This window comes from Carica papaya, chromosome 5 (genome assembly GCF_054855325.1).
Source record: "Carica papaya isolate Zhongbai chromosome 5, ASM5485532v1, whole genome shotgun sequence".
NCBI classification, from domain to species: domain Eukaryota; kingdom Viridiplantae; phylum Streptophyta; class Magnoliopsida; order Brassicales; family Caricaceae; genus Carica; species Carica papaya.
The window spans coordinates 14,692,181-14,707,542 of NC_142313.1; the positions used below are offsets into that span (position 1 = coordinate 14,692,181).

General features: G+C 34.0%; 1 protein-coding gene across 1 annotated transcript; it reads left to right on the top strand.

The window, feature by feature from the left end:
• Window positions 1-598: 598 nt before the first annotated feature.
• Window positions 599-8,395, top strand: LOC110816240 (UMP-CMP kinase 3-like). The gene is made up of 10 exons (XM_022044357.2): window positions 599-738; window positions 1,358-1,403; window positions 2,441-2,492; window positions 2,765-2,882; window positions 4,230-4,386; window positions 4,535-4,615; window positions 4,720-4,827; window positions 4,914-4,988; window positions 7,408-7,459; window positions 8,105-8,395. The coding sequence occupies exons 2-9, from the start codon at window positions 1,368-1,370 to the stop codon at window positions 7,417-7,419; spliced, it is 639 nt and encodes a 212-aa protein (XP_021900049.1). The 5' UTR covers window positions 599-738; window positions 1,358-1,367; the 3' UTR covers window positions 7,420-7,459; window positions 8,105-8,395.
• The last annotated feature ends 6,967 nt before the right edge of the window (window positions 8,396-15,362 follow it).

The following is a 15,362-nucleotide window of genomic DNA, read 5'->3' on the forward strand; positions in this document are numbered from 1 at the left end:
ATCTTGTATCTTTTAGTTGTCCAATTCATATAAACAAAAAAAAGATAAAATTATTATTTCATTCTTTCAATTATTGGATATTTTGTAGTTATGTATAAAAGACAATTGGATTCTTAAACTTATAACTTTATTTCAATTCATGACATTTTTAAATCATTTTAAAAATTTTAATAAAAAATAATAATTTCTTTTTGTTTGATCCATATTTTACTTTTAGTAAAATTTGAAAGTTACATTAACTAAATAATAACATATAATTAATGGCTTTTATTTCATTTAACTAATACAAGTGATAGTAACATATAATTAATGAAGAAGATGTAAGCATTAACTATTTTTCAATTTTTTTTCATTATTAACTCTAAATATTAAACACTATATTTTTTAGAAAGATTTTTTTATACTACTCAATAATATTTATTATTTTTATAAAAATTAAAATTAAATTATAAAAGAAAAATATTAAAAAAGTACTTGGGAATTTGGAATCTAGGATCGGAAGGTTTGGCCGTTACAATTACGCAAAGTGGAGAATATAGAATGTCCATTTTACCCCTACCGACCGAAACGCCTGTGTTGTGGCGGGGGTAGACAACAGAGTCGCCGTGAATCGAAATTCAAACACGGGCTCTATTTAAAGGAGCATGTTTCGCAACCTTGTCTAACTATCTGAGATCCTGTTTCCCTCCATTTCTCTCTAATCTGTCTTCCCTTTTGCGATCTTCACAGACTCGCTAGGTAATTCTCTTTACGCTTTTTTCCTTCTTCGTCTCTCTTTGGATATCTGTTGTTTCCTTTCATTTTTCATCTCTTTTCGACTAATGCTTTATTCGCTTTTGGTTGGGCCTCGCATTTCTCTATCCTCTCCATCACATGCGGATCTGATCGATCACATTCATCTTCTGGTTATAATGTTTTGCATACGCCTTTTTTTGACAGTAGACTGGAAATTTTGATTTGGAATCTAGTATTTCGATCTTGATTTTGCGTTTATTTTATTATATTTTGGAGATTCCAGTGGTACCTCATGTTTCTTTCTTCATTCAGCAAAAATATTAGAACTGCATGTTCTCGTCTGGTTGTATATGATGTGTGTATGCTTTGGTTAAAAAGATTGAGCCAGATTTTGGTATGAGCTCCAGGAGATCTAGGATCTAGGATTAAAATTTTAAGATTTTTCTTTCGTTCTGTGCTTATGAGAAAGAAAAGACTGCATTAAAATGTCTTGGAGTTGGATCTATTTGGAATTGAACGAACACACATACGACAACCATCTATTAGCGCTTGTTTCTTTGTTTTGTTTTCTTCTCTTTTTACGTTAATATTTCTTGAATGTATGCAAATGCATTTGGAACAGGAGCTACTTGATGCCCATGGGATCTGTCGTAGAGGCTGCAAACACGGTACTGCTTTTTCTCAGACTCAATTTCACTTCAGATTTTGTGACCTTAATCTACAATTTAAATTTTAGTTAATATTCATATAATGGTAATAAGAAATATTCTCAAATCTGGTTCATCAAAGGAGCTAAGACACTGGTTGACTGGTGTTAACAGTGGATTATTATCTATCTCTTGGGTAAACATGTATGTATCAAGCAATAAAAAATAAAAAGTGAATAATTATATACATGGAAGGTAATAATATTAAAACAATAATAAAAACATAAGACACCATATTAAATTTCAAACTTCATCATTATGAAGTAATAAAAAACGAAGAACAAAGTCAAGATGCTCAAATAAGGTCATTTAAATCCTTTTGTTGCTGAATTAACTTTTTCTTTTTTAGATAAGTTCTACAAGCTATTTGATAACATGCTTTCAAAAAGTAACTGACCATGGCCTTTCTTGGCTCAGAATGGTATTTTAAGGTTAAATAACTGAGGAACTGGTAACTTAGGCATCCTTGCACAGCTTTAAATGTCATAAGGTGAAATAGCTCATGTCAGAGGAAAATTCTATTTACTGCACTGAAAGCAATTAAACACAGAAACGAGGTTCAAGTGATCAGAAATCAGTCTTATCTCAGGGAGGAGTTATAAAAGACTTTAGATCCATGTTATGAATATCACAACTTACTAATGAAAAGGAGTGTACTTTCCTTTCTGTTTTATGATGAAGTCAACTTCATTGAAATCCTTACTAGATATAAGTTCCACAATAAGTTGATTGCTTATTGTCCAAGACAGAATTTGGCTTGTTTTCAAGTCTAAAATTTTTAGCTTTTTCAAGTTTGAATTTGGTTTGTTTCAAGTTTGAAATATTAGTATTTTGTCAGATATATTCTAGTCGGCAAGACAGATGAGTGTGGTGCATATGGCATGTTGAACTTAAAATATGCCACCTTTCTGGAGGTGGCCTTTTGTGCTTTCCCATTCTCTTTTATAATTGGTGTTTGCCTTATGTTATGTCATAAAAATAACTGGTATAACTTGCAGGGGGCAAATGGAAGTTTAAGTGAGAAGAAACCTGTGGTAGTTTTTGTTTTGGGTAAGCCAGCTTTATTTTTTACATTTCCAGATTATATTTTTTGAGGAAGTATTTCTGGGTGATATTTTCACCAAAGATATGTTAAAAAACATAGCATGTGACTGCTGTTCGTTGATGCAACTACAATTGAAGGAAATGAATGAATTTAGTGCTTTTGTATTTGATTTTGGTGTTTTTTACATTAACTCCCCTGACTAATGAGGGTTTTCCTCCATCTCTTCTTCTTTACAGGCACTTATTAATTAGAGATTTTATTTTTGTTGATTGGGCAGGTGGTCCAGGCAGTGGAAAGGGTACCCAGTGTGCTAATATTGTAGAACATTTTGGTTACACACATTTGAGCGCTGGAGATCTTCTCCGAGCTGAAATTAAATCTGGTTCTGAAAATGGGTATGGCATAGTGCTCATTTATCAAAATAATTAAGAAATTCCTCTTTTCAAATGCTTTTTTTTATAGAAAATTCTTTACACCTAATGAGGATTATACCTCTTTTCAATTGCTTGTCAACAGCCATCAACCAGTTGGGCTTGACAAGTGTTTCAATCAACTGAATCTCACTCCTAGTTTCACTTTACCAAAGTCGCATATGTGGAGTCGTTAACAGCAAACTGATTTGTCTTGTCTTGCTGGGTAACTTGTGTAGTCATCAGGTTACATATTTATGCTCGAAACTGGAACTGACAAGTTATTATAAAAAAGAATACCTCTTTTTGCAGAGTGATGTCTAAACTTTCTATATGCTAATAATTCCGACAAAATTTTGTTCCTTTTCTCTTCCTCCAAGAACATTTATAACAGTAAATGGGAGAAAGTCTACCATCTTGGCAATTAACGTGGCAGATGGTATTTTATTTTATTCTTTCTTGAAATAAGACATAGCAGATGATATGAGAAAACAGAAGACTGACTTCGGCTTAAAATTGATATAGGGCCATAAATTTCAGTTTACCTAATCTCATGTGTAGATCAGGAAGAGGGTGAAAAAAAAAACGTAGAAATTAAATAAGGAAAAAATCCATAGATTTTTAGATCTTAATAATAATTCTGATTTATTAATAGTCCTGAATTCATAAAACTCATATTGAAAGAACTAAAATATAAGGCACTGTTTGGTTCATTTCCATTGCTATTCTTTTATCAGAACAGAATTATTAGAATGTCTTGAGGAGAAATGTGGAATCAGATAATTATTTTAATTTTTGGATCAGTTTCAAATATTTCCTTGAATTTTAAGTGATGGATTTTGGACTTCAACTTGGCACATAAGCTAAAACCATAAAAGTTCAGTGGAAATTAAGCCTAAAATTAAGTCTTCTTGTTTCCCCTACCATAAACTAACCTATATCAAGACTTTACTGGTTTTTAATCTTCCACGCTAATATGAAAGCAATGTGTAGAATATGGGGCAAAAAGGATAGTAGTTGCTATGAGGCATAAAGGATACTAGTTGCTATATGACAAATTCTTTTTGTATTTGAAAATGTTTGACTTTGTAAGAAGTGCAGAGTATTTATTGTTATGTCTGAATGGATATGGTTAGATATAATCAATAGTTGTCAGGGCCATGAGTCAATGTGAATATTAAGGATGCATGTAGTGTTGAATCTGACAAGTTAATGTTCTATGTTTATTGCATGTGGAAAGGTCATAATTTTTTCAGTGTAGTATTTCTGATAATTTTTATGACGAGATCAGAACCATGATGGTTACATAAAATTTTCTGATGTGATCTACAGAACCATGATCCAGAACATGATAAAGGAGGGAAAGATTGTTCCTTCTGAGGTAACAATTAAGCTCCTTCAAAAAGCAATGCATGAAAGTGGTAATGATAAATTCCTTATTGATGGCTTTCCTCGCAATGAGGAAAATCGGGCAGCATTTGAAACTGTTGTAAGTTCTTTACAATTTCATTTTGGTATTCATTTCATAGCTTAATTTGAATTCTAATAGTACATTTTCCTCTTTAATTGATGTTACTATGAAGATAATAAGAGTTGCTTTGCTTTCTGTTAACTGATGAAAAACTGTGGTTCTGCAGACTAAGATGGAGCCAGAGTTTGTCCTCTTTTTTGATTGTTCTGAAGAAGAGATGGAGAGGCGTCTTTTGAGCAGGAACCAGGTTAGCAGCACAATGAATTAGTAAACACCCCCCACCCCAGTCATACTGGCTTGTTCCTTAATTTATATGTTCTAAGAGCTTATTTCCTTACCTGGATATTGAAGGGAAGAGAAGATGATAACATCGAAACCATCAGGAAGCGGTTTAAGGTGTTTTTAGAGTCCAGTCTTCCTGTTATTCAGTACTATGAATCTAAGGGGAAAGTTCGGAAGGTGACAATTTGGTTTCAGTTTAATTAGATAACTGATAAACTGATTCAGTTTATCTGTTTTAATCCCAGTTTATTCGTGTTCTTTAGATCGATGCGGCAAAGCCCATTGCTGTGGTCTTTGAAGCTGTCGAGGCTGTTTTTACCCCAGCAGATGAGCAGAAGGTAAAATGCCATAGTTGTGCTGTTCCGTAGGTCTCTTATAGTATGGAAAAAGGAAACTAAAGAAGAGAATTGATCAATAGCGTTGTGATTCTATTGCTTGAAAACTAAAGTGTTGTGCCTGTGCCTTTGTGAGTTTTAGTGTGGAGATTAATGGTTTATGCATGGTAAATCAAGGTTTAGTTAGTGTCTACTTTGCAAAGCTTATATAAGAAATTTGTCCTTTCTTCAAAGTGATTTTTGAAGTATTAAATAACTTTCTAATTTCCAGACAGTTCCTAATTCCCAGACATAATTCCTAAGTAAATAAGTTACTACTACGCCTATGCACCATCAATCCTCCGTAGTTTGAAAAAACTTAGATCCAGTTTGTTGAGATCATAGAATTTAGCATGCATGACGGGTTGAACTTCTTGACGTTAGCTGTTATGATTCAAGTACAATCAGTTTGAGGACATTCCTTCCATTTCACTAGAAACTGTTGTTAAGTACTACTCTTTATAGTTACTTCTTGATAGTTGACAACATGTTCTGTATCATCCTTGAGGTTTGTAGGGAATGGTAAGTAAATAGGAAGATTATCACGACAATAGTGTCACATGCCTGATATGAAGTCAAATCTTCAATAGCATCCATATCTTTTGGCAAGTCAAGTGCATGTGCATTTAAGTTAAACTTCTTGAGACTTCAAAAGGAGCGTTTATAATTCGGTCCGGATTGAAAAGCCAGATTAAACCAGACTGATTATACTGGACTGGGTTAGACCGAGTAAAGTGTCTTCAATTTGAGAGTTGAGGGATCAAAAACTCCAGTCCAGTCTGGACTGAATATACCGAATTTTACAACAAAAAAAAATAGTGGATTAATATGAAATTGTTTATTTTATTAATTTCGTTAATTATGGGTTTTATGAATAATTATGTTACGAATTTATTGTTTGTTTTAAACTGTTATTGATTCATTAATTATTTAGTTAATTAAAAAGGATAAATCAAGAAAAAGGAACCAGTTTGATCTAGTTCAGACATTGGTTCAAAATTAGAAGACTAAAGAATTTTGGTTGGAAATCTTTCAGTCTGGTTTTGGATCAAATAACAACAATAGAATTTACATCATTGGAAGCCATGGACAGACGCAATCCGTGAAGGCGAAATATTTTTATGACGAATAGTTTGGCCATGTTACAAGCATCATGGTTCTTGTGCAGAGTATTAAATAAGCAATCTTATAAAATCAATCCACTACCAGCAATGAAATTCATGCTTATATCCGTCCAAGACTTGCAGGTTGTGTATAGGCTAGTATGTTGCTTCTTTCCCTTGTAGATTTGACAAATATGACATCTAACAGGTGCTCTAGCCACATCTCTTTTTGTGGTTGGTCAATAAAATCATCTTCCATCATGACTTGTCGTAGCGACTTATCAAGTAGACAAGGGTGGGTTCCATTAAATAGGTATCCATTATGTAATGAAAAAATATCTGCATATTTTCCAGCCACTAAGTCTAGATTATGACAAAATCTTTGCAAGATGAATAACTTGTTCTATCCAAGTCAAATCCCAATACTAGAACAACCATGGAGGTGTATGACACTGTCATCTAGCTTAAAGCATTTGGTGCTTGGTTCTCTATTCCTTTCTTATGTTTAATTTCAGAAGTGTACTCTTGCAAGTAAGCCACCTAAGTTGCATAACTGTGGTTAAGCTTCTTCTGGGAGTTGACATATTAGGATGATTTGTCTATTTAGAAATTTGGAGGAAGCCAGGTATCACATTTAGGTATCTTAGGTATCATTCTCTAACATATTTTGTTCTTGAATAATAAAGTGACTCTCTCATGTATATAACATTTATTTTGATATATGGAGTTTGATTGGGAGAGGCATTTGAAAAGACCCCATCAGATTTGTTTAAACATGTCTGTATTACCAATCTATATATTAGTAAATTTTCATATGATTACATAATATATTTTTAAATTTTATATCATTATTTGAACTAAAATTATTTTTTAACTTTTATTTCATATTATCTTAAGTTCATAAAATTATTTAAGAGATTATGCCTAAGATTTGATTGAATCATACAATTAAAATTTGAAGAATTCTGAAATTATTTTATTGAATAACTAAATAATTTTAAATTATTTTACACAGCGTCAAATAATTTTTTTTTATGTTAAACTAAGAAGTACTAATAAGGTTTAGAAATATTACTCTTAGTAAAGATAAGAAAATAAAATATAAATAACGTTTGGAAACATAAAAATAATGTATAATCAGCAAGCTACTACTATGCCTATGCACCAGGGAATGGTATCTGATGTCCCTGCTTTTCTCTTTTCTGATAGTTGGTGATGTTGCTGCCATATTTATGACTCTTTTAACCCTTATCTAATTTATGCATTTATGGTGTTTGCAGGCGTCTGCATAGATTTTGCTACTTTACCAGGTTGCCCATAATGTATGTTGAGGTAATAACTTATAATGATCTTGAAGTTAGTATCCGCCTGATCTTTCATTCACGTCATCTACTTCGAAATTTTAAGTGACCAAACCAGGAATTATTGTTCTCCTTGATGCCATTTGTATGACGTAAATTATGAATTGGCTGTAAATGGTACAAGTTTAATAGTTTTCAAGTTCTCGAGGCGTAACTTGCATTTCTCCAATCTATAGGAAAGATGATAATGGGGCAAATTATTCGAGATCAATATCAGCCTTTGAGCTTTTCAATTAGTAAGAATATGAAAAAGGAAATTGAGTAAATTTGTTCACTGGCAGATCTTCATTTCAGTTCATGCTTACAAGAGAAATAAAGATTCTTAAGAAAAGAGACACCTTTGAATATTGAATACATTCCCATAAACGTGTAGTTGCAATAGATGGCAGTGGATAGGACACAAGACTTTCCTGGAGGGATTCATGTCTTGTGGTTGTGGAGATGCGTATGCTTGTCATATGAAATTTGATCATTATGGATCTGATTTGAGCAAAAGATATTCTTATGCTTTGTTCTTTGCACTTTTTGGTTGGTTGCAATTTTTGCTTTTCTCCTTCATTTAAAAATATTCGATTCCAGTTTATTAATGGCATCTTTTCCGTGTTTTTCTTTTTAGGTCTTCTTATGGTTGGCTGCACATCTTGTATGCTATCCGGATGCTTTCGTGCGGCATATTCTTTTGTTGTCATAATAATAGACAATATTCTGATGTACTACGGTAAAGTCTTTATATTCTTGTGATTGTGATTATATCCAATAACCAGAATAATAGTGTAATAATCTTTCTTACAATTGCCTGATCTGTAGTTCTGTACTGTTCCCTAAATGTTCCTCTATTGCAGCTTGCTATCATCATTACTTCTAGTGATCTTATTTTGTATGAAAGATAAAGCAGCAGATTTAAGTATTTGGTGACCAAATTTCCCTGTAATGCATGCATTAACTTTTAAAATGCTAATTGAAAGTATTCAATAGTCGACCCAAAACGTATCATCCTGAGAAAGTGTACAAATTCATGATAGGCAGGTCTAAGTGCCGAATAACAGGAAAGAAAGCAACATACAACCGATAAAATGAACTTGACGACATGGCTTAGCTAATTTCTTAGATGATCTCATATTATGTGTCGATAAAAATTAGTAAAGAAATAGAAGGGAAAGGCAAATGCTAGGAAAATATACTTTTAAAGGCAACAAAAGGAGATCCTGGAATTGAAAAAGTGAAGGAAAAGAAAAGATTACAGTAACATCTTGTTTGATTTAGTTTTATTGAATAAAGAAAATAATTAGTCATAAGGAAATATTTAAAAGGTAATTAGAACAAATAAAAGAATGTTCATTTATAACTTTTAAGCCTATCATTTTTCTCTCATTTTCCCCGCAGTTGAGAGTCTTTCTAGTAAAAATGGACACATTTTTAGCTCATGTCTAATTGAAAAAAAAAATTATATGAATTGAAGAAAATTATTGTTCTAAATGAACAATAACTTTTTCCACTAATCCTTATAGAATCAAGAAAATATGTCTAAAGAGCAAATAAAATCTAACTAAAATAGTGCAACAGAATACAGACATCCTTTACGAAATACTAAATAGAGTAACTTAGGCATATAGATTATCAACTATTATTTTTACATATGACAATTTAAACTATTTACAAATCTCATAAAAACACTCAAAATGAAAACCTTCAAAAATCCTTCAGTGGCTCCTAAATGTCCTTGACAAAATCTAAACACGAATAAGTTGAAGTACTTGTGGTATCATATGGAAAAACTGGATAGAGGTGAGTTTCAGAGAGTCAATAAGAGAAATAGTAATAAAATCATATAAATACGTGTAAAACTATTATTACATGTAATTTATTAAAACGATCAGTAAATTAAAACATAATAAACAAAATATGCGGAATCTTACCAAATGTTAATATCTAAAGTCTATTCCAAATCCAAAAAAATATCAAATCAAATCAAACATCCCTCAAAGGGCTCAACCACATGCCATGTATAAATTTATACCCAACACATTCTCACAGGACTGACACTTCTTTTTAGTCTTTTACAATTGCTTTGTATATTTCATTTAGGTTTACAGTTGTCAAACTTACGCGCATAGTTACTTACATCTATTTCTTGCAAATAGGACACCACCTGCTACCTGAATGGGAGCACCAAATAACCAAATATTAAATTAAATAGAGCACAAATAACGTATACATATACATATATCACTCATACCCTCAGGTCGCCAACACACAAGTTCACTCAGTCGCCAACATCCATCCTCTTGGCCGAGAGCCATGAACCCAAAATCTATAGTTCCCTTAAGGACATTGAATATCGTTCCATAACGGGAACCAAATACTGCATTCACTACCTAACAGTAGTTTTACACCAAACAATCTCCCTCCCAGGAAATCAGATAAACCGAATTTAATTGGATTGGATTAATTACATCTTAAACTTATTTATTTAATTATTCTCTTTTTAATTACTTATCCTAGACTAGACTCGATTAAAAAAGAACCCAAAATCCAATTAAACCCTAAGTTCAATTTTTCCATGTTTCTCCATTAATTCCCATATACCAAAAGTCCCTACATACAAAGATTCCCAATTAATTTACAAAATTTCCCTTAATTCTCACATATAAATATTTTCCATTTTATTCTCAAACTCCCCTAATTTAATTTACCAATTTTCCAAACTAATTTCCCAAATTAAATCTACAATTTTCTTGATTTTAGCCACTAATTTTATTTTACTAAAAGTTACCAAATTCCAATTATCTTCTTCCCATTTTATTTTACTGAAATATATTCTCATTAATTAATTCTAATTTAACCATTTAAAAAAATTCTTAACATGTTAATTGAATTCTGTAAACATTAAACAACTACAAACATTCAGAAAAATATCAAAGTAAACACCAAAATATGCATGACTCATTCATTTTTCACAAACCAGCAAGCAACCCGACTTTCATGCAAAAATCCTTACCCAAAACAGAAGGCGAAATGCACGATTAATTTGTCCTAAAAGCACGGATGAACATCAGTGACCCGCCTGGACAACAAAGTAGAGTCAGTAAGAGGTTTGGAGTGAATCCACTATAGAAATTCATTCCCTATGAAGCCTAAGGTGTTTCTTAACTGATCTACAATAAAAAAACCAGAAAGAAATTAAACATAGAAGCAGAAAAGAACGAAGAACATAAGCTTACCTGCACAGGAGCTTCGTTCAGGTGCAACAGTAAAAGTTTCAGGATTTGGAGCTTGCTGGTACAAATTAGGAGCTGAAAATTGTTTGCAAAGGGTTGTTAGACCATAAGGAAGATGTGAATGACTCAGAAGAAGAAGAAACAAGCTTACCTCAACTGGGAAGAAGTTCTTTCCCTCTCGGCAACGCACACAACACGCAACCTGTTAAATTTAATGATTTTTTATCTGTTTAGTTTCAAATTTGAATTCAAATCAACCATGAAGTTGTTTCACGGTAGGATATGTAAACACCATGCAACGTGTATGCATGGATTTCGGGCTTTCTGATTTTATTATTTGGTTTGATGTAATATGTTTCTATTATTGCATTCTTATATATACAAGCAAGAAATGAAATGAGAAGCAATCTTTTCTTCTCCAAAAACACAGTCTTTCTGAAAATTGCAAACAGAGGTTGTTGCATAACCTTGCTCTGTTTTGTTGTCCCTCTCTCTCATCAACTTTCTCTCTCTAAGTTCGCTCATTCACAGAGCTTCATTTGAAGCTCATTTACTTACGATCAACAAGTGGTATCAGAACCCTTATCTTAAGGGACTGGTAAATCAACATACCCTCGAAAATCCAATGACATCCATTGGAACCTCACCTCCCCCACACTTCAACCGAGAAAATTACCATGTATGGGCAATCAAAATGAGAGCCCATCTGAAAGCCTTAAGTCTATGGGATGTTATTATGGATGACAGCGATCTTCCTCCACTAGGGGACGTTGCCATTCTAAACCAAATCAGAAGGCACGAAGAAGACAAGGCCAAGAAACCAAAGGCTATTGCTTGCCTTTTTTCGGCTGTCTCGGATAGGGTATTTTCAAGGATTATGAACTTCGAATCACTAAAGGCTGCTTGGGAGAAACTGAAGGAAGAGTTCGATGGGGGAGTCAGAAATAGGAAGATGAAAATCTTGAGACTGAAGAGTGAGTTTGCATTACTTCAGAATGCAGAAAAATGAATCAGTGAAGGACTATGTCTCTAAACTCTCGGATGTGGTAAATAAAATGAGGCCGTTTGGGGCTAATTCTAAGCTTGAAAACCAATAAGTTTATGATTCGAAGAGATGTTACAGTGGACAAAAGGAGCTATTGGAATTGGGAGAAGCAGAAGGTCGAACCAGACTGTGTGAAAGTGGAAGAAGGAAGGAAATCTCTGTCAGTATTAAACCCAACTCAGGCTGAGGAAGAAGATGAAGAAGATGAAGTAGAAGGGAAAACAAAAATGAAAAGCTTAGCTGACATCTATGAAAGGTGCAGCTTTGCTTCAAAGGAACATTCCTCTGTTGAGGAAGCATTTCAGCAGCAAGAGTGGAAGCTTGCCATGGGAGAAGAAATCAGGATGATCGAGAAGAATAATACCTGGTCTCTGGTAAAATCAAGTGCAAACAGAAAGCCTATTGGAGTAAAGTGGGTGTTCAAGGTGAAACTGAATCCGGACGGGACAACAAATAAGTACAAGGCACGGTTTGTGGCAAAGGGGTACTCCCAACTTCCTGGAATCGACTACACAGAGACTTTTGCTCCTTTGGCTAAAAATGAAACAATTAGACTCATTCTGTCCATGACAACTCAGTTTGGATGGAGTGTGATGCATTTGGATGTGAAGTCGGCTTTCTTGAATGGTAAGCTGAATGAACAGCCACCGGGATTCATTCAGCCAGGAAAGGAGAGGCATGTCTATCTTCTTCACAAGGCCTTATACGACCTCAAACTGGCTCCACGAGCCTAGTATGATAAGTTAGATACATATTTACTTCTCTATGAGTTTGAGAGAAGCATGACAGAAACTACACTGTACGTGAATAGAGAAGAAGACAAGCTAATCACTGCAATATATGTTGATAATATACTGGTGACAAGCAGCAGTAAAAGGAAGATGATGGAGTTCAAGCTGAAATTGGAAAAGGAATTCGAGATGTCTGATCTCGAGGAGGCTACCTACTTATTGGGAATGGAGATTCATCAAAGCAGCTTGGGTATTTTCCTTTCACAAGGTAAGTATGCCAAAGAGATCCTGAATAAATTCAACATGGATCACTGTAAATCAGTGTCTACACCACTGGTATCCAACTTGAAGTTGTCAAAGGACAAGGAAGGTAGCAAAGTTGATGAGGGGAATTACAAAAGTCTTATTGGGAGCCTTCTGTATCTCACGGCTTCTAGACCAGACATTCTGTTTACAATGAGTTTGCTTTCAAGGTACATGGCTTCACCGAGAGAATCACATTTACAAGTTGCTAAACATGTGCTGAGGTACTTGAATGGAACTTGGAATTTTGGTGTTTAATACAAAGCAAGAGCTGAGGGTGGATTGGTCGGCTACAGTGTGAGTGATTGTGCAGGAAGCGTGAAAGATGCACGTAGCACAACTAGGTACTTGTTCAAAATTGGCTCCGGTGCTTTCTCATGGGCGTCTAAAAAACACTATATTATGGCACAGTCCACTGCTGAGGCTGAGTATGTAGTTGCAGCTACAGCAGCTAACCAAGCCATTTGGTTGAGGAAAGTGTTCGATGATGTAAAGCTGGACAAACAAGCACCTACAGTGTTGTATGTAGACAACAAGTCTGCAATTGCCATTGTGAAAAACCCTGTGATGCATGGGAGAACTAAACACATCAATGTTAAGTACCATGCTATACGTGAGACTGAGAGAAATCAAGCTGATACATTACTCCACTAATGATCAGCTTTTGGATATTCTAACCAAGGCTCTGCCTAAAGCTAAATTTGAGGAATTGCGAGGGAAGGTGGGGATTGTTGGAAAAATCATTAAGAGGGAGTGTTAAATTTAATGATTTTTTATCTGTTTAGTTTCAAATTTGAATTTAAATTAACTGTGAAGTTGTTTCATGGTAGGATACATAAACACCATGCAACATGTATGCATGGATTTTGGGCTTTTTAATTTTATAATTTGGTTTGATGTAATCTATTTCTATTATTGCATTCTTATATATACAAGCAAGAAATGAAATGAGAAACAGTCTTTTCTTCTCCAAAAATACAGTCTTTCTAAAATTGCAAAACAAAAGCTGTTGCATAACCTTGCTCTGTTTTGCTGTCCCTCTCTCATCAACTTTCTCGCTCTAAGTTTGCTCATTCACAGAGCTTCCTTTGAAGCTCATTTACTTACGATCAACAAGCCCCTGTTCAAACACGTCTCTCTCTCTAGCTTCTATTTTCTCTCTTTCTCTCACCAAACCTGACTCTTTTTCTATGTTTTTCTTCTCTGGAACTTCCTCTCTTTCTCTCTCTCTCTCTAGATGATTGAATGACGAAGATAGAAGGAAAAATGACTTTTGGAGTGGCTACAGGGCAAGGGAAACCATAGGATCATTTGCTGCAAATCTGGCCATTAAAGAAGGGAATGACCAACAACCATGAAGGAGAGAAGGCTGAGCCATTGCTATCTGGAACGATAGCTTGCTAGAAACCACCTAATAGGGTTCCACTTTCTGTGGAAGGAAGCAGTTGCAGTCGAAGTCCAGAAACCAAACTGGACAGCAGCAAGTCATGAAGTGAGTAGAGTGTCCATGAGTGACAGGTAGCAGCAAGAGAGCCCGCGGTACCAGCATATCAGCCTCCGTGTGTGGGAAATTTCTCTCCCTCACACGTGGCCAGCTGTTGCAGAAGGAGACTTGCGGGTTGGGAGGCTTTTCTCCCTTCCCTTGGCCAAGACTCAACGCCCAAAAGTGGAAGGTGGCTATCCGCGGGCACCTCCCTCCTAATTTCCTTTCTTATTTTCTCTCTTTTCTTTTATTTCTTTCCTTAAATTTTGTTATTTAAAAATAACATTTTAATTAAAACTAAATTTTCTTTTATTTTACTATTGGAATACATGTTAATTAAGACCCCAGATTTCCTTTATTTTCTTGTCTTTCACTTAACTCCCAAAATACTTCTTTTTATTATTTTTTCTTGGTAAGCTACCTATTAGATGTCACATAAATACTCAAACTCTATTTTTTTTAGTAAGAAGAATATATATAAAAAAGTATTGTCATTTCATGGATCTTTTCTCATTAAAGTTCTCCCAATAAGAAACCTTTATCCCCAACTTTTTCTTTTGATGGTAAGCATAATAGTTTTACTGGATAACATGATTAATCACATCGTTTAGGAGTGGACTCTTAGAAATACTTTTACTAACCCATTTTTCCAAATTATGGGTATGTCTATTTAATTCTCAAAGGATCCATCCGAATTTACAAAAATCAAAATGCTTCCTGAAAACCCTAGCTCCAGGCATAATTTTCTCATTTTCTCGTTCTGGTTGCTCATCTTATTTCATACAAGGGTTAATTGCAAGTTTCGAATCACACAAGATCTAGATCTTCATAAGTTTTTCCACAATAGCTAGCTTTAAGTAGAAAAGGATTGCTTCCTTGTTCATAATAAGGGGATTTATAGTATTTCTTTACTATGTCTAGATATGTGTCTTTTTATTGATTTCCCAAAACAAGAAATTGATGCTTGATTATTGTTGATTATTATATCACAATAGATTGTAGTGTTTTCATTTTCTATTTCAAGCTCATTAATTGATTATGTATTGTTAATTTTTTTCCCAGAAAGGCTCTTTAATCAATTTAAAGGATAAAGA